This window comes from Prunus persica, chromosome G7 (genome assembly GCF_000346465.2).
Source record: "Prunus persica cultivar Lovell chromosome G7, Prunus_persica_NCBIv2, whole genome shotgun sequence".
NCBI classification, from domain to species: Eukaryota; Viridiplantae; Streptophyta; class Magnoliopsida; order Rosales; family Rosaceae; genus Prunus; species Prunus persica.
In genome coordinates, this window is record NC_034015.1 from 19,473,040 (window position 1) to 19,492,098 (window position 19,059).

The 19,059-nt window shown below is 37.6% G+C and overlaps 3 protein-coding genes and 1 pseudogene across 4 annotated transcripts; 2 read left to right on the forward strand and 2 right to left on the reverse strand.

Annotated features, from left to right (window-relative positions):
* Positions 13 to 7,531, forward strand: LOC18769402 (zinc protease PQQL-like). The gene is made up of 21 exons (XM_007204605.2): positions 13 to 441; positions 945 to 1,191; positions 1,267 to 1,392; positions 1,812 to 1,949; positions 2,095 to 2,229; positions 2,345 to 2,602; positions 2,683 to 2,820; positions 2,919 to 2,988; positions 3,076 to 3,289; positions 3,582 to 3,687; positions 4,112 to 4,345; positions 4,568 to 4,732; positions 4,819 to 4,968; positions 5,048 to 5,139; positions 5,527 to 5,608; positions 5,722 to 5,805; positions 5,890 to 6,006; positions 6,094 to 6,204; positions 6,402 to 6,482; positions 6,757 to 6,951; positions 7,050 to 7,531. The coding sequence occupies exons 1-21, from the start codon at positions 230 to 232 to the stop codon at positions 7,116 to 7,118; spliced, it is 3,024 nt and encodes a 1,007-aa protein (XP_007204667.1). The 5' UTR covers positions 13 to 229; the 3' UTR covers positions 7,119 to 7,531.
* On the forward strand, positions 8,114 to 10,013 carry LOC18771674 (60S ribosomal protein L31). 2 transcript variants are annotated; one of them, XM_007202702.2, is made up of 3 exons: positions 8,114 to 8,217; positions 8,480 to 8,589; positions 9,547 to 10,013. In XM_007202702.2, the coding sequence occupies exons 2-3, from the start codon at positions 8,507 to 8,509 to the stop codon at positions 9,824 to 9,826; spliced, it is 363 nt and encodes a 120-aa protein (XP_007202764.1). In that variant the 5' UTR covers positions 8,114 to 8,217; positions 8,480 to 8,506; the 3' UTR covers positions 9,827 to 10,013. The 2 variants fall into 2 exon arrangements, with proteins under 2 accessions (XP_007202764.1, XP_007202765.1); XM_007202703.2 differs by having other exon boundaries at positions 8,121 to 8,217; positions 8,475 to 8,589.
* LOC109950417 lies at positions 10,261 to 12,759 on the reverse strand (annotated as a pseudogene).
* LOC18769800 lies at positions 13,486 to 16,875 on the reverse strand. Its single transcript, XM_007202547.2, has 8 exons — positions 16,647 to 16,875; positions 16,481 to 16,542; positions 16,301 to 16,384; positions 15,659 to 15,713; positions 15,166 to 15,301; positions 15,001 to 15,051; positions 14,704 to 14,912; positions 13,486 to 13,843 (listed from the first exon to the last, which is right to left on the reverse strand). Exons 1-7 carry the CDS (start codon positions 16,750 to 16,752, stop codon positions 14,813 to 14,815), a joined length of 594 nt encoding a protein of 197 aa, XP_007202609.1. The 5' UTR covers positions 16,753 to 16,875; the 3' UTR covers positions 13,486 to 13,843; positions 14,704 to 14,812.

A 19,059-nucleotide genomic window follows, 5' to 3' on the forward strand; every position in this document is an offset into this window, starting at 1 on the left:
GTGCAAGGTCTGATGGCATCACAGTCAAAGCTGAGTGCTCTCGAATTGTGAAAGACGACACAGAAGTTGCAGTTCGTAGCTTTCGTGTTTTTTTTTTTTGAGTCTTGACAAACACTATTATGGTGTTATTATTATAAAGATTATTTCTTTGCCAACAAATAACTGAAATCTGAAAGACTGAAACTTTTAAGTGAGTCCAATTTCCCAATTTGAAGAGGGAGACACAGAGATGGATTTGCTTCCGGCAGAGACCTCAAAGATAGTGAAGAAGAAACATGGGTTCAGGTCATTGAAGCTGGTGAACGTAGACATGGACCAAGTGCTTGGGGAGCAACCTGTTGGAGTTGACTATGGCAGGCTTGACAATGGTCTATGTTACTATGTTCGTTGTAATTCTAAGCCCAGAATGAGAGCAGCGCTCGCTCTTGCTGTCAAAGTCGGGTACAACTTCTTTTTTGTTTGTAATTGGGTTTGTTTTTCTTTATCTTTATTGCTTCTGTGCATTTGGTCGTTGATTGGTGTTACTTGGGCAATTGTGTTTGTGTGCTTAATTTAGTGGTTTCTTTCACTGTGGGTTTTGGTGAACTTGGTGGGGGAACTGCCATTTGCTATTATACTCTGGGATTCTGATAATGTAATTTGATCCACAAGGCAATAAACTGAAACATCAATTATACTTGCTGAAACCGAACAATGCAGTGAGTAAAGGAAGAGGAAAGATTTTTCCATCCCCCATCGGGATGATTAAATAACTGAAATTGAATAACATGGAATTGAAATGCACATAATGACACAACAATATATTATGTGCGTGAGTTGGAAAGTTATATCATATGTAGAGTTAGCATTTTATCTCATTGACTAGATAAATAGGTTCAAACCTTTCATATATGTATATATCCCTGAATTTATAAAGGATTGTTATATTATTGGGTTCATGGCAGATCAGTTTTGGAAGAGGAGAACGAACGAGGAGTTGCTCACATAGTTGAGCATCTTGCTTTCAGCGCAACTGAGAAATACACAAATCATGATATAATCAGATTTCTTGAGAGTATTGGGGCAGAATTTGGCGCTTGTCAGAATGCAGTGACATCTGCCGATGACACTGTTTACGAGTTGTTTGTTCCTGTTGATAAGCATGAACTGTTATCTCAGGCCATTTCAGTCTTGGCTGAATTCAGTTCTGAGGTATAAACAAAGTTTACCTTGTTCGGTAATTCTAAACAATTTTTACTCTCTGGTTTAATTACATGCAATGTGCAGGTTCGTGTCTCAAAAGATGATCTAGAAAGAGAAAGAGGTGCGGTTATGGAAGAATACAGAGGGAACCGGAATGCTACAGGAAGGATGCAGGATGCACATTGGATTCTGATGATGGAAGGTTCACAGGTACCGCTACTATGAAGCTTATAATCCCTGACTAACTTGATCAGGAGATTTTTTTATTCTTTGATGAACCATCAGCTGTAATGTTTTTATGCGCCTCCTACAACATTATGGACTATGCAATTGAGTCTTAGATTTAGGGGTCCGTGATAGAACAATGTACCATGCACACATATCACCACAGAGGGTTGGAACTTGGAACTAGTTTTACATCATTTCTTTAATGTTATATTAAGTAGAAGGATGTTGCTAAGCTAAAGTACATGAATTTAAGTTTTTTAAATTTTCTCTGCTATGTGTGCTGAAGTCTAAGACCTAGGTAAACTTGTAGTCCTAATTTTGAATTTTTTTGTCAATCTTATGTTATTCCTAGACCCCTCTTTTGTTTTGACCAAAATAAGAGAACCTTCTTTTCATTGCAGTATGCTGACCGCTTACCGATTGGATTAGAAAAGGTGATTCGAACTGTTTCTTCTGAGACTGTGAAGCAATTCTATAGTAAGTGGTACCATTTAAGCAACATGGCAGTGATAGCTGTTGGAGATTTCTCTGATACCCAGGTTTGGCATTGTCAACATGTTAATGTTCATATTGGAATTATAAGAGTTGTTTCGTAGTCAAGATGCCTTAAAATCTCTCTCTCTCTCTCTCTCTCTCTCTCTCTCTCTCTCTCTCTCTCTCTCTCTCTCTCTCTCTCTCTCTCAGAGTGTAGTTGAGTTGATAAAGAATCATTTCGGACATAAAATTTCATCACCTGAGCTGCCTCTTATACCAAGATATACAGTTCCATCTCATGAAGAGCCACGTTTTTCATGTTTTGTTGAATCTGAAGCTACTGGGGTTAGTACAGAAATAAATCTCAATCTTGTTTGTACCAATTGATCTGCACATTCATGGACATGCAAGTGATATACGTGGAATTTTCAGTTTTAACATTGAAATTCGCTTGTGACAGTCTGCAGTAATTATTAGCTATAAGATGGCAGCTGGTGAGCTGAATACAGTGAGGGACTATAGGGATTTGCTGGCAGAGTCCATGTTCCTTTATGCCCTAAACCAGAGGTTCTTTAAGATAGCTCGTAGGAAGGACCCCCCCTATTTCTCATGCTCGGCTTCCGCAGATGTTCTTGTTAATCCATTGAAGGCTTATATAATGACTTCATCCTGTAAAGAAAAAGGGACTATTGAGGCCCTAGAATCAATGCTGACTGAGGCATGTTTTTCATCCTATACAAAAACTCTACTTGTTTTGTTTTTAATTTGGAACTAATTATAATGACACTTTACCTTCAGGTTGCAAGGGTACAATTACATGGGTTTTCAGAACGAGAAGTGTCTATTGTTCGAGCTTTACTGATGTCAGAGATTGAATCTGCCTATTTGGAGCGTGATCAAATGCAATCAACTAGCTTGCGAGATGAATATTTACAAGTATTTCCAAATTGTAGCTTTCTTGTAAATTTTCAATTTATAATATGACGTTTGTATTGATTTGGAAAGATGTTTTGCCTTTATGTTCCTTTGGGTAGCATTTTCTCCGCAATGAACCTGTTATTGGGATTGAATATGAAGCTCAACTCCAGAAGACTCTTCTACCTCGTGAGTCTTTGCATATCTACATGTAATGATCTGATTTATTATATAACAAATGTATAGCTCTTCTCACCATGACTTTTACACCTGTAGAGATAACCACAGCAGAGATATCCAAATATGCAGTAAAGTTACAAACATCATGCAGCTGTGTCATTAAGACAATTGAGCCACGAGCTTCTGCAACAATAGGTGATCTAAAAAATGTTGTATCAATGATCAATGATCTTGAGGAAAAAAGAATCATTTCTCCTTGGGATGATGAACAGATTCCAGAGGAAATTGTTAATTCAAAACCTAATCCTGGGTAATTTTGGACCTTAACTTCTTAGAAATGCATTTCACCATATCGGTTTTATTTCTGCTTTGTTCTTTCCCCTTTGTGTGTGCTTGTGTTTTCTAGTTCACATGAGAATCTCTTCTCTGCAGAAAACTCTGTTTTTTGCTTGCTTGTATTCGATAAGGGCATAAAATTGTTTCATTTTCTGTTGGGAGTTTATATTCTTATGTATTCTACATTTATCATCAGCTCTATGAATTCTCTTAAACCGTTTTCTGATATCTCAGTATTCTTAGCCTTTTTAAATTATTTGTTTCAGGAATATAGTGCAGGAGTTGGAATATTCAAAAATTGGAGTTACTGAGTTAGTTCTATCAAATGGCATGAGAGTTTGCTATAAGTGTACAAACTTCCTTGATGACCAGGTGGAACTCTGTGAAAGCAATGCAATATCTGTAGTTCAATGTCTGGGGAAAAACTGTGTGGATCTCATTATATGAGTTTAGCTCTAAAGCTCTGTCAATATGTCACTTGTTTTTTTGTAGTTGAAGTTATGAACATAAGACGACATTCATCATTCTAATTGATCTGTAGTCGTTAGAACTAGGGGCGAAAGAGAAAGGAAGAAATTCTATTTCCAATGCATGAAATGAACATTTATTAATTCAAGGCTAAAAGAACTATTATATATGATATTGTTCCTTTCCAATCATTAGGAGAGAAATTTTCCATCTCATATAATGGCTTTCTGTTCTCATGTATGGTAGTACCAAAGATCAGAAAGTTGTTGTATAGTATGTCTAGTAATTTAGTTGGTTTGTAATTCTTATCGACGCTTTGTTTTGATAGGTTATCTTTACAGGGTTCTCATATGGGGGTTTATCCGAACTTCCTGAAAGCGAGTACTTTTCTTGCTCAATGGGACCAACCATTGCAGGAGAAATTGGTGTATATGGTTATAGACCTTCAGTTCTTATGGATATGCTTGCTGGTAAGAGAGCAGAAGTCAGCACAAAACTTGGAGCATATATGAGAACCTTTTCTGGTGATTGTTCACCCTCAGACTTGGAAACTGCTTTGCAGGTATGCCCTCTCTCTCTCTCTCTCTCTCTCTCTCTCTCTCTCTCTCTCTCTCTCTCTCTCTCTCATATTATGATCACAATGTTAACGGAGTGTTGTGGGATGGAAATTTAAAATATTAAAAAAAAATTAATGGTTTCTCTTTATCCCGTAGTTCTCTTTATTTGTCATGTTTTTGCAAGGTTTTCTTAAGTTGCAAAGCTTTTGCAATGTTTGTGCTGGCAGCTTGTCTATCAACTATTTACGACAAATGTAACACCAGGAGAAGAAGATGTCAAAATAGTGATGCAAATGGCAGAAGAAGTGGTCCGTGCTCAAGACAGGGATCCTTACACTGCATTTGCAAACCGTGTGAAGGAGCTCAACTATGGAAACTCCTATTTCTTTAGAGTAAGATGCCCATTCGGAGTTCATTGTAGTTTTCATTCATGTGGTTTGTTCTAGTTATAATTCTGGGTTATTTATATATTTTGCAGCCTATTAGAATAAGTGATCTTCGGAAAGTTGATCCATTGAAAGCCTGTGAATATTTCAACAAATGTTTCAAGGATCCATCAACTTTCTCCATTGTTATTGTTGGGAACATTGATCCCTCTATAGCACTTCCTCTTATTTTGCAGTATTTGGTAAGTAAAACTTCCTTTCGAGTCTACTTACACCTGGATTATATTATATGTCCTCACAGGTATGTGATTTACCATGCAGGGTGGAATACCAAACCCCCCTGAACCTGTCCTGCAATATAATCGTGATGATCTCAAGGGACTACCATTCACTTTTCCTAAAACCAGAATAAGGTAGAATAGAGCACAAATCCATATGCAGCAATAGCACATTGTATTTATGTTAGTGGTAGAAGGTGTTGCAAATATGAAATAATAATATAATATCAATACCTACATGGGTTTGGATGCTATCAGTTGGACTAATTGTTCAACCTGACCTTTTTTTCCCAAACAAAAAATACCGTTATTTGATAAGGGTTTGATTAAGCAGCATCCCTGCTCTCTCTTGCATCGGCCACCCAATTTATTGGATGTTTGAATATTGTCATTCCTGCCCTTGTCTTAAATCTACTGAAGTTTCTCATTTTACTCCTTGGACATGTTAGTGCATGTCTGAACACCTACTTCCTTTTATTGCTCCAAATCCCTTCTAATACACTTGACTGGACGTGCTTGCAGAGAAGTTGTTCACAGCCCAATGGTTGAAGAACAATGTTCTGTCCAGCTGTGTTTCCCTGTGGAACTGAACAATGGAACCATGGTGTGTGCTCCTTTCCTATGTTACGAAGCATGTGACAGATCATGATGCAATGACCTTTCACGATTTCAATTTTACTGATGATTTATAGCTGGGGAAAAACAATTAAATGGCAGGTAGAAGATATTCACGTTATTGGGTTCCTGAGCAAACTTCTTGAAACAAAAATCATGCAGGTTCTCCGGTTCAAACATGGACAGGTATGCATGTGTCTTAATTGTTTTAGTTCTATTAATCACCTTCATCTTTGGTTCAGTTCTTCTTTAATTACCTCTATGCAATAGATCTACACTGTAGGTGTTTCTGTATTTCTTGGCGGTAATAAGCCTTCCAGAACTGCAAATGTTCGTGGTGATATAAGCATAAACTTTTCTTGTGATCCAGAAATCTCCTCAAAGCTGGTTGGTGCTTTTGTAGCTTGACATGTTTCTATTTTTTATTTATTAATTGAATGGTTGGTGAACTAGCTATTTGATACCGTATAACAGGTCGATCTTACTTTGGATGAAATTTCACGTCTTCAAGAGGAAGGGCCGTCAGACGAGGATGTCTCAACCATCCTTGAAATTGAGCAAAGAGCCCATGAAAATGGGCTTCAAGTAAGTTTTCTTGTTACAATAGGGTTCATTTTGGTCGGTAAAACATCATTCTACCCCAAATTGTAGGACATCAAATGTTCAACTCAATTGTTCCTGATGATCACTTAGTGCATAAAGTTTCCTGGATCTTAGAGATGAATGAAATGGATGTAATTGTAAATCACTTGATTTCTGTTTCTGATTTCCCACTCTTTCAGGAGAATTACTACTGGTTGGACAGGATTTTGCACAGCTACCAGTCAAGGGTCTACTCAGGTGATGTTGGCACTTGTTTTGAGGTTGGTTGCTGTAATCCTACTTGCCTACCGCCCCTGCAATTTTGTTTCTCTCTAAATTGCTCAATTCCTGGTGAATGGCTAGTGGTTCCAGTTTGATTTGGAGTTTAATGTTCTCAAGTGAAGTCTTAGGGTAGAAGAAATTGTTATGGATACAGTAGTTCCTTGAAACAGAAACATTTCCTAGCTTCCATTCGAAGGAAATTATTTATTGCAACAAAAAGTTTGAGGTAGTATGCATTCAAATACTCAAACGACTATTAAACGTATATCGCAGATTCAAGAAGAAGGCCGGTCCAAAGTCAGACAATCTTTGACACCAGTAACCGCACAGTTGGCATTACAAAAGATACTGCCTTTTCCTTGCAAAAAACAGTACACTGTAGTGATCTTGATGCCTCGTACATCTCACTTTAAGTCACTAAGATCATTCTTTCAATCTACTGAAACCAGTTACGGAAGACATGCAAAGGTGAGTTCTATTCAAATTTGTTCTTGAATGAATTATCTCAAATTATTCGTAAACTTTAGAGCAGCTGTATAACAAATTAGTTTTGCTGGTTGTAACAGATTTTGGCTGGCATTGCTGGTCTCACAGTTTTGGCTCTTAGCTTGTGGAGGTATTCAAGAAGACCCTAAAATCGTAGGTGACATTGACATAACAGAGCTCTAGATACATGAAAAGCGCCAAGGTTCCGGTAATAAGTTTAGGACGGTTCTTTTTTTCAATGCTCAATGATTTGAGGGGTACATATAAGCTCAATAATAGCTGAATTTCTGTAGAACCAGAATTTATAGAGAGGGTAAGATATTAAGATGGAAGCAAATACAAATTTATTTGGCCCCATTCGAGGCTTGTAACATGAATGTGTATTTCTCCTTTGTAGCTCCATAACATTTATTTAGTAATACTATCTATCCAGTAATATATTTTCGGGGGTAGACATTTCGGTTTATAAACACTAGCCTCTCGACCTGCGGCCACGCCCGTGTCAATAGGCTTTTTGTATTTTTTATTTTATACACCCTATATAGAGAATTTTTGTTGGATATGGACTTTTGTTTTCGTTCTTTTTTTGTTTTGTTTTATAATGATTTGCATTTTAATATACTATTGTTTTTCCTATTTGTCTTTGTCCTTTTAAAATGAAATGATTCTGTCTTGTCCAATTAGTGAGAACAACTTTGGATTATTTAAAAATTTAACCCATAAAATTCATTTTTTGTTGTTGTCTACATATATGCGTACGTTATTGAGATGTTCTTTCATGCCTTACTCTTGCACAGAAAAGAAAAAGAAAGGAAAAAAAAGAAGAAGAGGAAACAAAGTTTCAATGAGTTGTAACAAAAGAAGAAACCCGAACACAAATTTAAAAGCAAAAGGTGGCTTATCCTTTTTTTTTTCAATTTTCTTTACAGAACGACTTTTTTTTTTCTTTTTTTTTGACAAAACTAAAACGATTTAATCACCATCTCTAATTTTTTTTGCCAGATAATTATTACCATCTCTAATTGGTTAATTGTAGAAGGAAATGCAAGTGAAGTGTCATCCGTGAGAAATATGTAAGAGGACACGACGTTCATGACAACAAAACGCATTAACAAGCGACATGTCGTCTAACTCTGATAGAGCCTTATAACGGTGTGGAAGCTAGGGTTTTGCGCTCCTTTTTTAATTGATCTCCCAGCGCCTCTCTCTTTCGTCTCTCTCTCTTTCTGCCTCACTTCAAGCCCTAAGGTTAGTCTCTCTTTCTCTCTCTCTCTCTCTCTCACTATCTCTCGCACATTTTCCCTCGTATGGAGTAGTAATTCTAAAGCTTAAGTTGTTCACTCTCTGTTTGGTCTCCGAGAAATCGACGTAAACAAAAGAAAAAAAAATCTTTCTAATTGGATCTATGCCTTTGTTTTTAGGTTCCCTATTGTTGAAAGCCAGGGCCATTTCTTTTAAAGATTGGATATTTAAGTTGTGGAGATTCTTAAGTGAGGGGATTTCAGTGCAGGTACAGTTGTAGAAGGAGAGTGTGAAAATGGTTGAGAAGACAAAGGGAAGGAAGGAGGAGGTGGTGACCAGAGAGTACACCATCAATCTCCACAAGCGCCTCCATGGCTGGTAATATATTATGTAGCTATTTTTATTATAAACGTTTGATTGTGGCTGCTTGTTTTGCTCATCATATTGTTTGGCTAGCCTCATATTGGTCTGTTCTGAGTTTTATTTAGAATTGAGCTTCATATATGGTTATGGGTTTCTGGATTGTCAGAGAGCGCCTTTGCTTCTATGAAATCAGTAGCGAGTAATTTCAACTTACACCCAAGCGGGATTTATTTGTTTAGCTTTAATGGCCAACGTATATCTGTCAAGTTATTTGACTAGAAAGATTTAATTGTGTCAAAAGAGAAATCAGGAACAGAGAAAAGGTATAATGCGGATCTTAGTTAACAAAATTGGCGGGCTGGTTCTTCTTGCAAGGTCGCAACATCTTGCAGGCACTTTGATTGGGATCAGGGAAATGGGCGATGGCTGTTATTGTTCAATGTGATTATAGATTGGGTATTATTAAAATTAGAGTTTTCAGGTGGAGATGGTCAGGTTTTGGTGGGTGTATGGATTAGGGTGCCTTTTTTATGGTGAGACTACTAGAGGGTGGCTGGGGTGCGCTTTCGTATGGATTGTAGGGCTGTTCTATGGAGTTAGTATAAGTTGTTGCAGAGGTGGATGACTATTGAGGTCATAGGAGGATCACTGTCTCAGATGTGGATGGCATTTAAAGGTCTGGGGAGACAGGAAGTTTCACATAAGTTTTTATTTCCTTGAATGTTGCTTTGTTTGTTACCTTGTACATGGTAATTGAACCAGATATAGCTTTCCACATAATACCTTCAATTTACTGCTGCCTTTGCACCTACAAACGTTGTTGTGAAATTTTTGCAGTGTCCGTGTTTGTTGTAAAGTTTGTAATACTTGCACAACATGTAAATACTTGAACTACAATATCAATTGAATTCTGTAATAGCTTTGGAAAAGCACGCAAGTAACTCTCTTATGCACTGTCATTCTACATAACAGCACATTCAAGAAGAAGGCTCCTAATGCCATAAAGGAGATCAGGAAGTTCGCTCAGAAGGCAATGGGGACAAATGATGTTAGGGTGGATGTGAAGCTGAACAAGCAGATCTGGAGCAGAGGAATCAGGAGCGTCCCAAGAAGGATTAGGGTTCGCATTGCTCGCAAGAGGAATGATGATGAAGATGCCAAGGAAGAGCTTTACTCACTTGTTACCGTTGCAGAGATCCCAGCTGAAGGACTGAGTGGGTTGGGCACCAAGGTCATTGAAGAGGATGATTGATCCGTTAATGTGTGTTCTAAGTAATCTATTCAATAGGCAGAAAAAGAGTTTTATAAGCTTTTTGGCAAAAACCTTGAGAGATTAAAGACTTGTTTCAGTAGTTTGGTGTATTTTTGTTTGGCTAAATATTCAGCATCAGTAATGTACTTTTTGGTTAAAGTGATTTGGTTTTCTGGTTACCTTTTAATCTCTCTCTCTCTCTCTCTCTCAATTTCTTTTCCCTCTGGAGGAAATCGTACTGATATCTAAAAGTGAGTTTGATGGCCGAGCTGCCCATTTGTTAAACTTTCAAGGAAGAAGGTTAAATCGGAGTGCATGATGTTGCATATGACACATGAAAGAAAACATTATATTTCTAGAAGTTCGTTTTTAAGCAAAAATAAACAGAAAGGATTTCGTGAACATTATCATACATTCAAGAAAACATTAAATTTCTAGAAGTTGGTTTTTAAGCAAAAATAAACAGAAAGGATTTCGTGAGCATTATCATACATCCGAATCTACACATTGTAAACCTAAACATTAGAATACACAATTTTCTTCTAAATACAGTATTCAGTTGAAGTGGTTTGGCAGCAAGGCATCTTCTTTGACTCAGAATCCTTAGCTGGTAATAATGTGGAGCTATTTCTGCCAACCACTTCGGCTCTATCTCCGTTGCATTCCTCATATATTCTTTTGCTGTGAGCACAATTTCGTGGTATAAAACGCATTTCGGAGACACTTGTGCTAGCCCTGAGCTGGGGTGTAAGTAGGCAGTCTGTGGATGTTTGATTCTTCTGTAACATGCATTTTTAAGCAACCTTGCCACATGAGGGAAGAAACCTGAGGCAATGGCCTTCTTTATCGACACTAAATCAGCAGGATTTGGGGTTATTTCAATCTCAACCCTCTCCAGGAGCCGCTCAAGTTGATCCCGGATGTCTCTTGCTCTTTTCTTGCTCCTAACCTGTACAAAGTTTTCGTAGCACCATTGTGTTGAGTAATTTACCTATTTCCATGTGTTGTAAATATTAAGTAAGGCAATGTGATCTCCCACGTTCCCAGTTTGAAAATTCAGTTGCGTATTGTCAGCGTGGACTTGTTTTTCCTTTGGACGGTGAAAAATTGAATTACCAACAGCAGCTCTCCATATTTGTTTAATGCAGCTAGTGCAAACAACAATTCCAGGGCCTTTATTAAAGCTTCAATAGGTGGAGGATCCATGAAATCAAAATGTAACAAGTCATGAATACTGAGGATCTTCAGCATTAGAACAACATTTGCAAGGTTCGTCCGTTGTATTTTAGGTATTGTGTTATCATCCAAATCATGTTGATGGTTGTAAGCAGTGTATAACCTGAAGCATTTACCAGGGGCTTGTTCGGCCAGATCGACCTGCCCTTTGCCTTGCTGATGCCTTGGAGATGGGAGTCACCTGCAATGATTCCATCCCAGTCCTTGGATTATAAGATTTTGTCTTGCAAAATCCAGGGTCAATGACATATTTGATCCCATCTATGGTCAATGAGGTCTCTGCAATGTTTGTGGCTAGAACAACCTTCCTAGCCCCTAAAGGCGTGGGCTCAATACTTCTGCTGCCATTTCAATTTCTTCTTGACCAGTGAGGAATACCAGCATATCTTCAGGTGCTTCTATCATATGGATTTGAAGTGCAGTAACAATGGCTGCATCCAAATAATCAGCTTGTGGTTCTTTTGTATAGATTACATCGACAGGATACCGCCTTCCTGGAAAATGGAAAATTGGGGCAAAATCAAAATATTCACTGAATTTCTTAGCATCAAGAGTTGCACTTGAGATTAGCAGTTTAAAGTTGGATCTAAATCGTGCAATATCCTTTACTAATCCAAACAAAATATATGTTGAGAGAGTTCTCTCATGAGCCTCATCCACCATCAGTACACTATAGCTTGCTTAATCTGGTTCACCCAGAAATTCAGGCAACAACATTCCATCAGTCATATATTTCAAAACAGTTTTTTCAGAGGTGCAATCCTCAAAACGAATTGAATAACCAACCTCATGTCCAAGTTTGACGCCCATTTCTTGAGAAACCCTAGCAGCAACACTCATGGCAGCAACTCGCCGTGGCTGCGTGCACCCAATCTTGCCCCGCTTTGTGTATCCAGCCTCATGTAGATATTGGGGTATTTGTGTAGTTTTTCCTGATCCAGTTTCACCAACAATAACAAGAACTGATGTTTTTCAACTGCTTGGGGTAACTCATCACGATATGAGTAGACTGGTAATGTTTTTCTCTCCTCCTGCAGCTTCTCCAGGGTTGATTTCGTCCTATACTCAAATGGATGCACGGGTTGGACTTGCAGAACATCATCAAACTCATCTGTACTCTCTTCTGCCTCCCCTTGTTTTAACCTTTCCTTTGTTAGCTTTCTTGTAGCTGCTGCTCCATCCCTTTCCCTTTCCCTTATATTTCTCTCCAATTGCTCCCTCTCCCTTTGATCACGCAATCTTTCTTCTTCCGAGTCTGAACTATCTTGGCATTCATCTGACCAAGTTCGTCTTTTAACCCGTCTCTCTTCTTCCATTTCTTCATCATCATCTTCATCTTCTTCACTCGACACCCTCTTCATGTACCGTCTCTTTTTTTAATACGATTTCATGGACTCATAATAATCATCAGTATCTGCATCCAAGTGATCATATGGTCTCTGCAGCTTCCTCACCAAACTAGCAATTTCCCTCTCTGATGCTTCACGGTGCACTCTTGCAAAGATTTCTTGAGAAAAAGCGCTGATTTCACTCCATGAGGAAAACCCAAAATCAAGAAGCTTGTCCACCACACCAGCCGGTGATGTTGCTTCCTTAGTTAGCCGAATAATGAACTGAACAACTACGATGTTAGAATATCCGAGCAAGGCCATTAAATTATCTGATATCCATGTCTTTAGATTGCTGTGCCTCTCCATTGAAGATTGAAACTTGAGGGATTGGAGCTTATTGTAATTGAATGTTTAGGTTGGTGGGTGATGAAAACTTACCCGCAGAAGAAGGAAAATAAACGATGGGATGATTATATACTCACTGGACTATCCTAAATCAAACAGGAAACCCTACAATAAAATAATTAAGAATAAGGGTTTGGACGTAACAGGATTTCTTTTCTTGCTGCCCAAGGAAAGCTAGATGGGTGTGAGGATCTCAGACTCTGAGCAGTGAGTGAAACTAACTGATTATTGATATGAGGTGTGAAAATAAAATACATATATAAACTTTCAATAAAACGAATAAACAAAATCTAGAACTCTTTTTTTTTTGGGTGGTCACAAGCGAAATCTAGAACTCAAAATTATAAACTGTAACACTTTTTAACCTTTTCAGTTTGGTTGTTTTTGTTGGTTTTCAAAATTGCTCTGCTTTAGTATACGCAAGGGGAAAAAAAAGGCTCTGATATCTTTAAAGAATCTAACGCATTCGCTGCCACAAAGTGTGTGTGCTTTGCCAATGGTTTCGTAAGAATGTAAAACAAGTGTGGCCTTCTCATATTTATAAATAATAAGAAAAATTAAAACAAAACCCATTAAGAATAAGGAAATCCTAATCTCACATGAACAAGTGTGCCTTTTGTCTCAGTTTTTCTCAAACACAATACACATGATAGCATACCTATGTGTTCATGAATAAACCTAGAAGTTGCATAAACAACTTGTGGACATGAATGTCACATTTTAACATACCTTAGAGTTCCACATGCAATCTACAAAAGTATCCATATTTGTTTAGAACGTTTCAAAAAGCAACAAAGGCAGCAGTACAGAAAACCAGCGCTAAAAGTTGTGAAAAACATTTCGTCCAGCCCTCCGCGACTAACATGGTTTTAATAACATCTCTTGTTAGGAAAACAATACCGTTCCTCAAAAGGTCTGTTTATAAATATTACATAAAGTATAAATAAAATTCGCTCAACTTATTTTTCTTTTGGTCTTTTATGATACTCTTTGTGCAGATATGAAGCCTCTGACATGAAGCTTGCAAATCCCCAATACAGAAAGCCTGCAAAGCCAAAGCTCCATTAAGCATATTAATAAAAACAACCCTAAAACTCAAAATTCGCCCCTTTACAAAACAAAAATAAAAAAATTTCCCTTCCTATAAGTAGCCCTAGCAGTCAGAAGCAAAGTTTATAAACACTCACAAGACATTAGGCAAATCCCCATCAACAACAAAAGGAGAAAGGCATGACCCAAGTATTACCAAATATCTCCCGTCAAAGCCAGTTAGAATACATTTTCAGGTTAGCATTCCATCACAACCAAAAAACAATAAAATTTCAAACCCACATAAGCATGCAACCAGATTCCAAGAAAGTAGACCAGGTCAAAAACTAAGATTCAGTTTCAAAGAAAGAGCATGGAACCTATTAAACTACATAAAAATTTATTGCAAACTACTCTGTCGACAGCCAAAATAAAATCAAAGAACAGAATTTGAAGCCATAGCTTGTGACTAAATAAAATCTACCAACACCACATTAAACGACAGAAATTATTCCAACATTATGAGGTATGAATTTCAGATACATCAGTAAACAGAGAAGAAACAGGTCATTAGAAACTCATTGACTTATCTCCATTCACACAAAGCACTAGGATACATGAGGACAAGAGGCTACATGAATGAGCACATAGAGTACCAGAACACTAGGTGAATAGAACCCCAAAACATTTTGAAACTCCATTAGCATGTGAACGTTTTGATGCAGTGTGAACAAAAATTGATAAAGGTGATCCAATCGTGAAAGAGGGAACTTTAGAGGGCAGAATTTAGGAGGCCTCTAAAACATAATTCATAAACTCTCAGACCCCACTAATTATTCAAAATTAGTTTTACAAAATATGATTAAAGTGAATTACCTTAGAGTTTAACAAGGATTATGAGCTGCCTCGTACCAGAGTCACACTTTTAGTCTAGTCCCTGTGCTATCTATCTCGGATCAATGTCAAAGATAAACAAACACGAGATTCAGCTAGCTTTGTAAGCATACATGTAGCCTCGAAGTTTTCTTATTTCTTCTGATGACTCAATTAGTAGATGATCGACATACAGAGTGAGTCCTGCTCCACTGCAATTCCAATGTATACATATGCTTTCGTGATTAAATTTAAAAGTTGCATGGTCAACCTACGAACATAAATCACATTTGATCATACCTTAGAGGTCCAAATGGAAGCCAGATTACATCCCAGCGGAACCTTGGCAATCTGCACAAGTATCATATATGTTTAGAACTAGTTGGTGCCTTAAGTATATTGGTTAGAGAAATCAAAAGATAATTAACTCACATTAGAATGTGTGTGTTTGAGAAGTAAACATACCTCAACATGTAATACAACCAAAAAACTGTGAGTATAATGCCAGTAAATAGCGAGTACCAAATCCATCGCCGGTGATGCTTTGAATCATGAAGTAATCCTATGATGGCTGATGAACATGCTAAAACAGCTAGCCAATCTGTTAAGTTTTTATTAGTTAATAATCTCATCTCAAAATATTGTGACAAGACAGCCATTTAAACACTGAAACATCATGCTAAGTGTACTTCCCTCAACAGTGAAAAATTACGGATTGGGTTTAAAACCCAAAGAATATACATCAAGTAGAAAAGTATGCTGCTACCGCCTGTTCCTATATGAAACTAGTCCAAAGAGTACATATCATGTACAGAATAGAGTTTCAAATCAGACCAGTGAAGCTACCACAGGAAGAAATTTGAAGGAACGAACGGTTGGAAATATATTATCATAAGTTGGTTATCTCATGAGTGCATTTGACTCTACTATCAACTAATGAAAAGTATTGGAAAAACACCTGCTGATATAATCATCCATGAGTGCACCTCCTCCATGAAGTAAGCATGATACCGCTGTGATTAAGAACAAAATATGACAGTTCAGTTAGTAAACATATCTTTCAGAAAAACATAGCCACAAAATTCAACATATAATAAACAAGTTGCCCATCTGACCTTCGTCTCATCATCAATATTAGAGAGTGACAACAAATGAAGAGAACAGATTGACAAGAAAATACTACATGACTCAAATTTCCAAAGTTCCATAAACAACAAAAATGCACTCAACCCACGGCTTATTTCTAAACTTTTCCACAGTAACAAGATCTACCTAGTGAAATTTTCCAACTTAATATCAGAACGGAAATCCTTACACTTGTTAATTGACGATACCACATATTCACTACTTGTATTAGGTCTCATTGTTAAAATAAATATTATTAAATACCCATCCCAAAGTTGAACCCAATGTATTTCAAAGCATTAATGAAATGTAATTGATAGAAATTCCCATTGCCACGCATCTAGTGCTGATAACACTGGAAAATGGTAATTCAATGAGAACTAAGAAAAAAGCAAAATGCTTGATCTGGCTTTAAGAGAGAGAGAGAGAGAGAGAGAGAGAGAGAGAGAGAGAGAGAGAGAGAGAGTAAACATACCAATTCCCATGGAGACAAAACCTGCTGGAAGATCGAGTATAACAGAAACGCAGAGAAGCAAAAGAGAAGTGATGCAAACAAAAGCTAGCAAAAGAAGAATCAGCAAGCAATTAGTTCATGGTTGCAAGGTAAAGAAAATCAACTAAAATTGTTTACTTGGTGGAGAGGACTAAAATATACCCTCCAGAAACGACTCTGCTGAGCTTGACTCTTCTCGAATGAACGCACCAACTCTTCTTGTTCTGCAAACAAGACAACCCATTTAATCAAAAATTGAATAAAAATTCAAAATTTTCATTTTGATGGCATTTATCGGCAGCCAATCGTAGATAGAACTCAGATAAACCTTGAATGTCTAGGGGACGAGAATCGTTGAGAGTAGGGTCGTCCCAAGTAGGGAGAGAGAAGTCATCGTCCTGTGACTTCCTCAATTGTCTCGCTAGCTTCTTCATCGCCAACAATTTTTCTAGTTGAGTTTTTTCCTTCGTTCTCTCTGTTTGGCCTTCGAGAAAGAGGATGGGAAAACAGGGAAAATTTGTTTCTCAGCCGAAGAATATACTGTCTCCTGCACCGTCGATTAAGTGGGTCCGGTACATCCTTTTAATTAGCAATGGTTATTTTAAAAGTATGGCCGCGTGGCTATACGTTTTAAATAATAATATATTTTAACAGTAAAGCCGCGCGGCTATACTATTAAAATATTCGAATATAACAGTATAGCCGCGCGGCTATACTTTTTAAATAGATAAAGATTCTATTTTCAATTTTACTTTCCCCACAGCTTTCTCAGCAAACCAAACATAAGGTAAAGATTGGAAAAGAAGACCCTAGGTTGAGTTATGTGAGTATCCAAGCCTAATCGAGTCATAAGTGCCCCATAGTAGTCTTGGCTTGGGGTTAAGATTTGAGGCTTGAGAAAGGTTGAGACTTGGATTTAGGGTTTGGAGGTTCAAATCCATTTTTAAATTCAAGGCAAAGGAATGGCATATGGTGCCTGCGAAAACAGGTCTCGTTTTGGGCTTCAAATGGCATTCCAAATAAATACCAGTAGGCAACTGATAGTAAAAAACCTGTATCACGTTGAATTTGGTTCCATGGTCTTCAGTGATAACAAGAAAAACAATGCCATGACAGCTTAGTAATATTTTAGAAAAATATCATAGAAATTTTAGCAGATGTTATGGTTTCGCTTTCTTGTGGAGTGACAATTGACAAATTAATGGGGTTAACTTTCATTTTAATGAAACATACATGAAATTGCTCTGCTTCTTGATATGTAGCATCCATTTAAAGCCTAAAGTCTCGTCACAGGCAAAAGTAGAATCCATAACTCATAATATATTTGTATGACAAAAGAAACCTTGAATCAGACAATGTAGACTCTAGAATAAAAAGAATCCAATCTGCCTCCTGCTTATATAACATCAGTTTTCTGCCATCTGCAAAGTAATACAAATCATATCATGTCAATATATCTCATGTTTTTCCATCTGTCAATTGAGAGAAGCACCGTTAACAAGAGACATGAAGTTGAAATTTTCTTACCACTTCTGTAGAGTCTGTAGAATTAGACTTCCTGCAGTAGATGATGATCGCCTTTAGATTTTCATCGCGCTCATCGGGGCTCATTGTAGAATAATACTCAGCATGATGTGCCTGTGGTGACTGCACACTGCTTCTTGTCTTGGTTGAGGCACCACCAGGCTTCGTTCCTTGTTTCGCTTTTTTTGCAGGACTTGATTGAATTCTTGGCTTGATACATTTCCAAAACCGAATCACAATCTTGCGAAACCTTCCTTGACTAGGCTTTTGTAAATCACGGAGATTGAAGTAAGTGGGAGAAGACAAGCCACTTCTTGGAAGTGGTTGCAATGGTGGTGCAGAATTGCTAGTTGGTGAAGGTATTGATGATGGCAAAGTATCAGTGGAGGGCCTGTTGGTAGAGGTTGGATTTGAGGGTCTTGGTTTGAAGCCTTCAATGGGCTCCAACACCCAACAACCACATGTGCTGTCAAACTTCAACTCTAAACTCTCCATTTTGATCTCAAAGACTGCTTCTCTTTTCTCTCTCAAGAAGATGAGTTTTAGTTTTACCCCTCTTAACCAATTGAAGCTTTTTATGCAAGCTGCAGGCAAACGAATACTGCAAGTTTATGGTGATTTTGGCTGTGGATTTTACCTTTTTACATTTACAGAATCACAGAATGAATCAACCAAACTGATCGCCTTCTTTAATCTGCTGCACTGATTGGGGGGGATCTTTAATTAACACGGAAAGGAGTTTTTGGTTAATTGCAATTGCAATAGACTTGGTTTAGCAGTACTCTTATTTTGGAAACTTCGTTGATTTTGTTTCCTTTTTTCTTTTCGCAGAATCTTACTTCCCTGGGGCCATGAGCCTCATTTTAGAAAACAGTTCAAAAGAGCTTTCGATTGATTGATATAATGTGATAGTCAATAAAATACTATCGCTCTTTTATCAACAACGAAAAAAAAACTCTTGGGATGGGAGAGGGGTTTTTTTCTCACACACAACCAAGATTTCAGCCAAAATGCCATGGAGCTTCAAACCTAAGACCTCTAATCTGCAAGTCAAGGCCATTTTCCATCGAGTAGACTCCATTAGCCCGAACTAATTCTTTGGAAATTGTATGAAAGGTGGTAACCTCAAATAAGGGAAAGCATTAACATAATGTCATCTTCATTCTTCAGCACCAGCACCATTGTATAATTTATCCAATTGAGGGTATACCCTACTT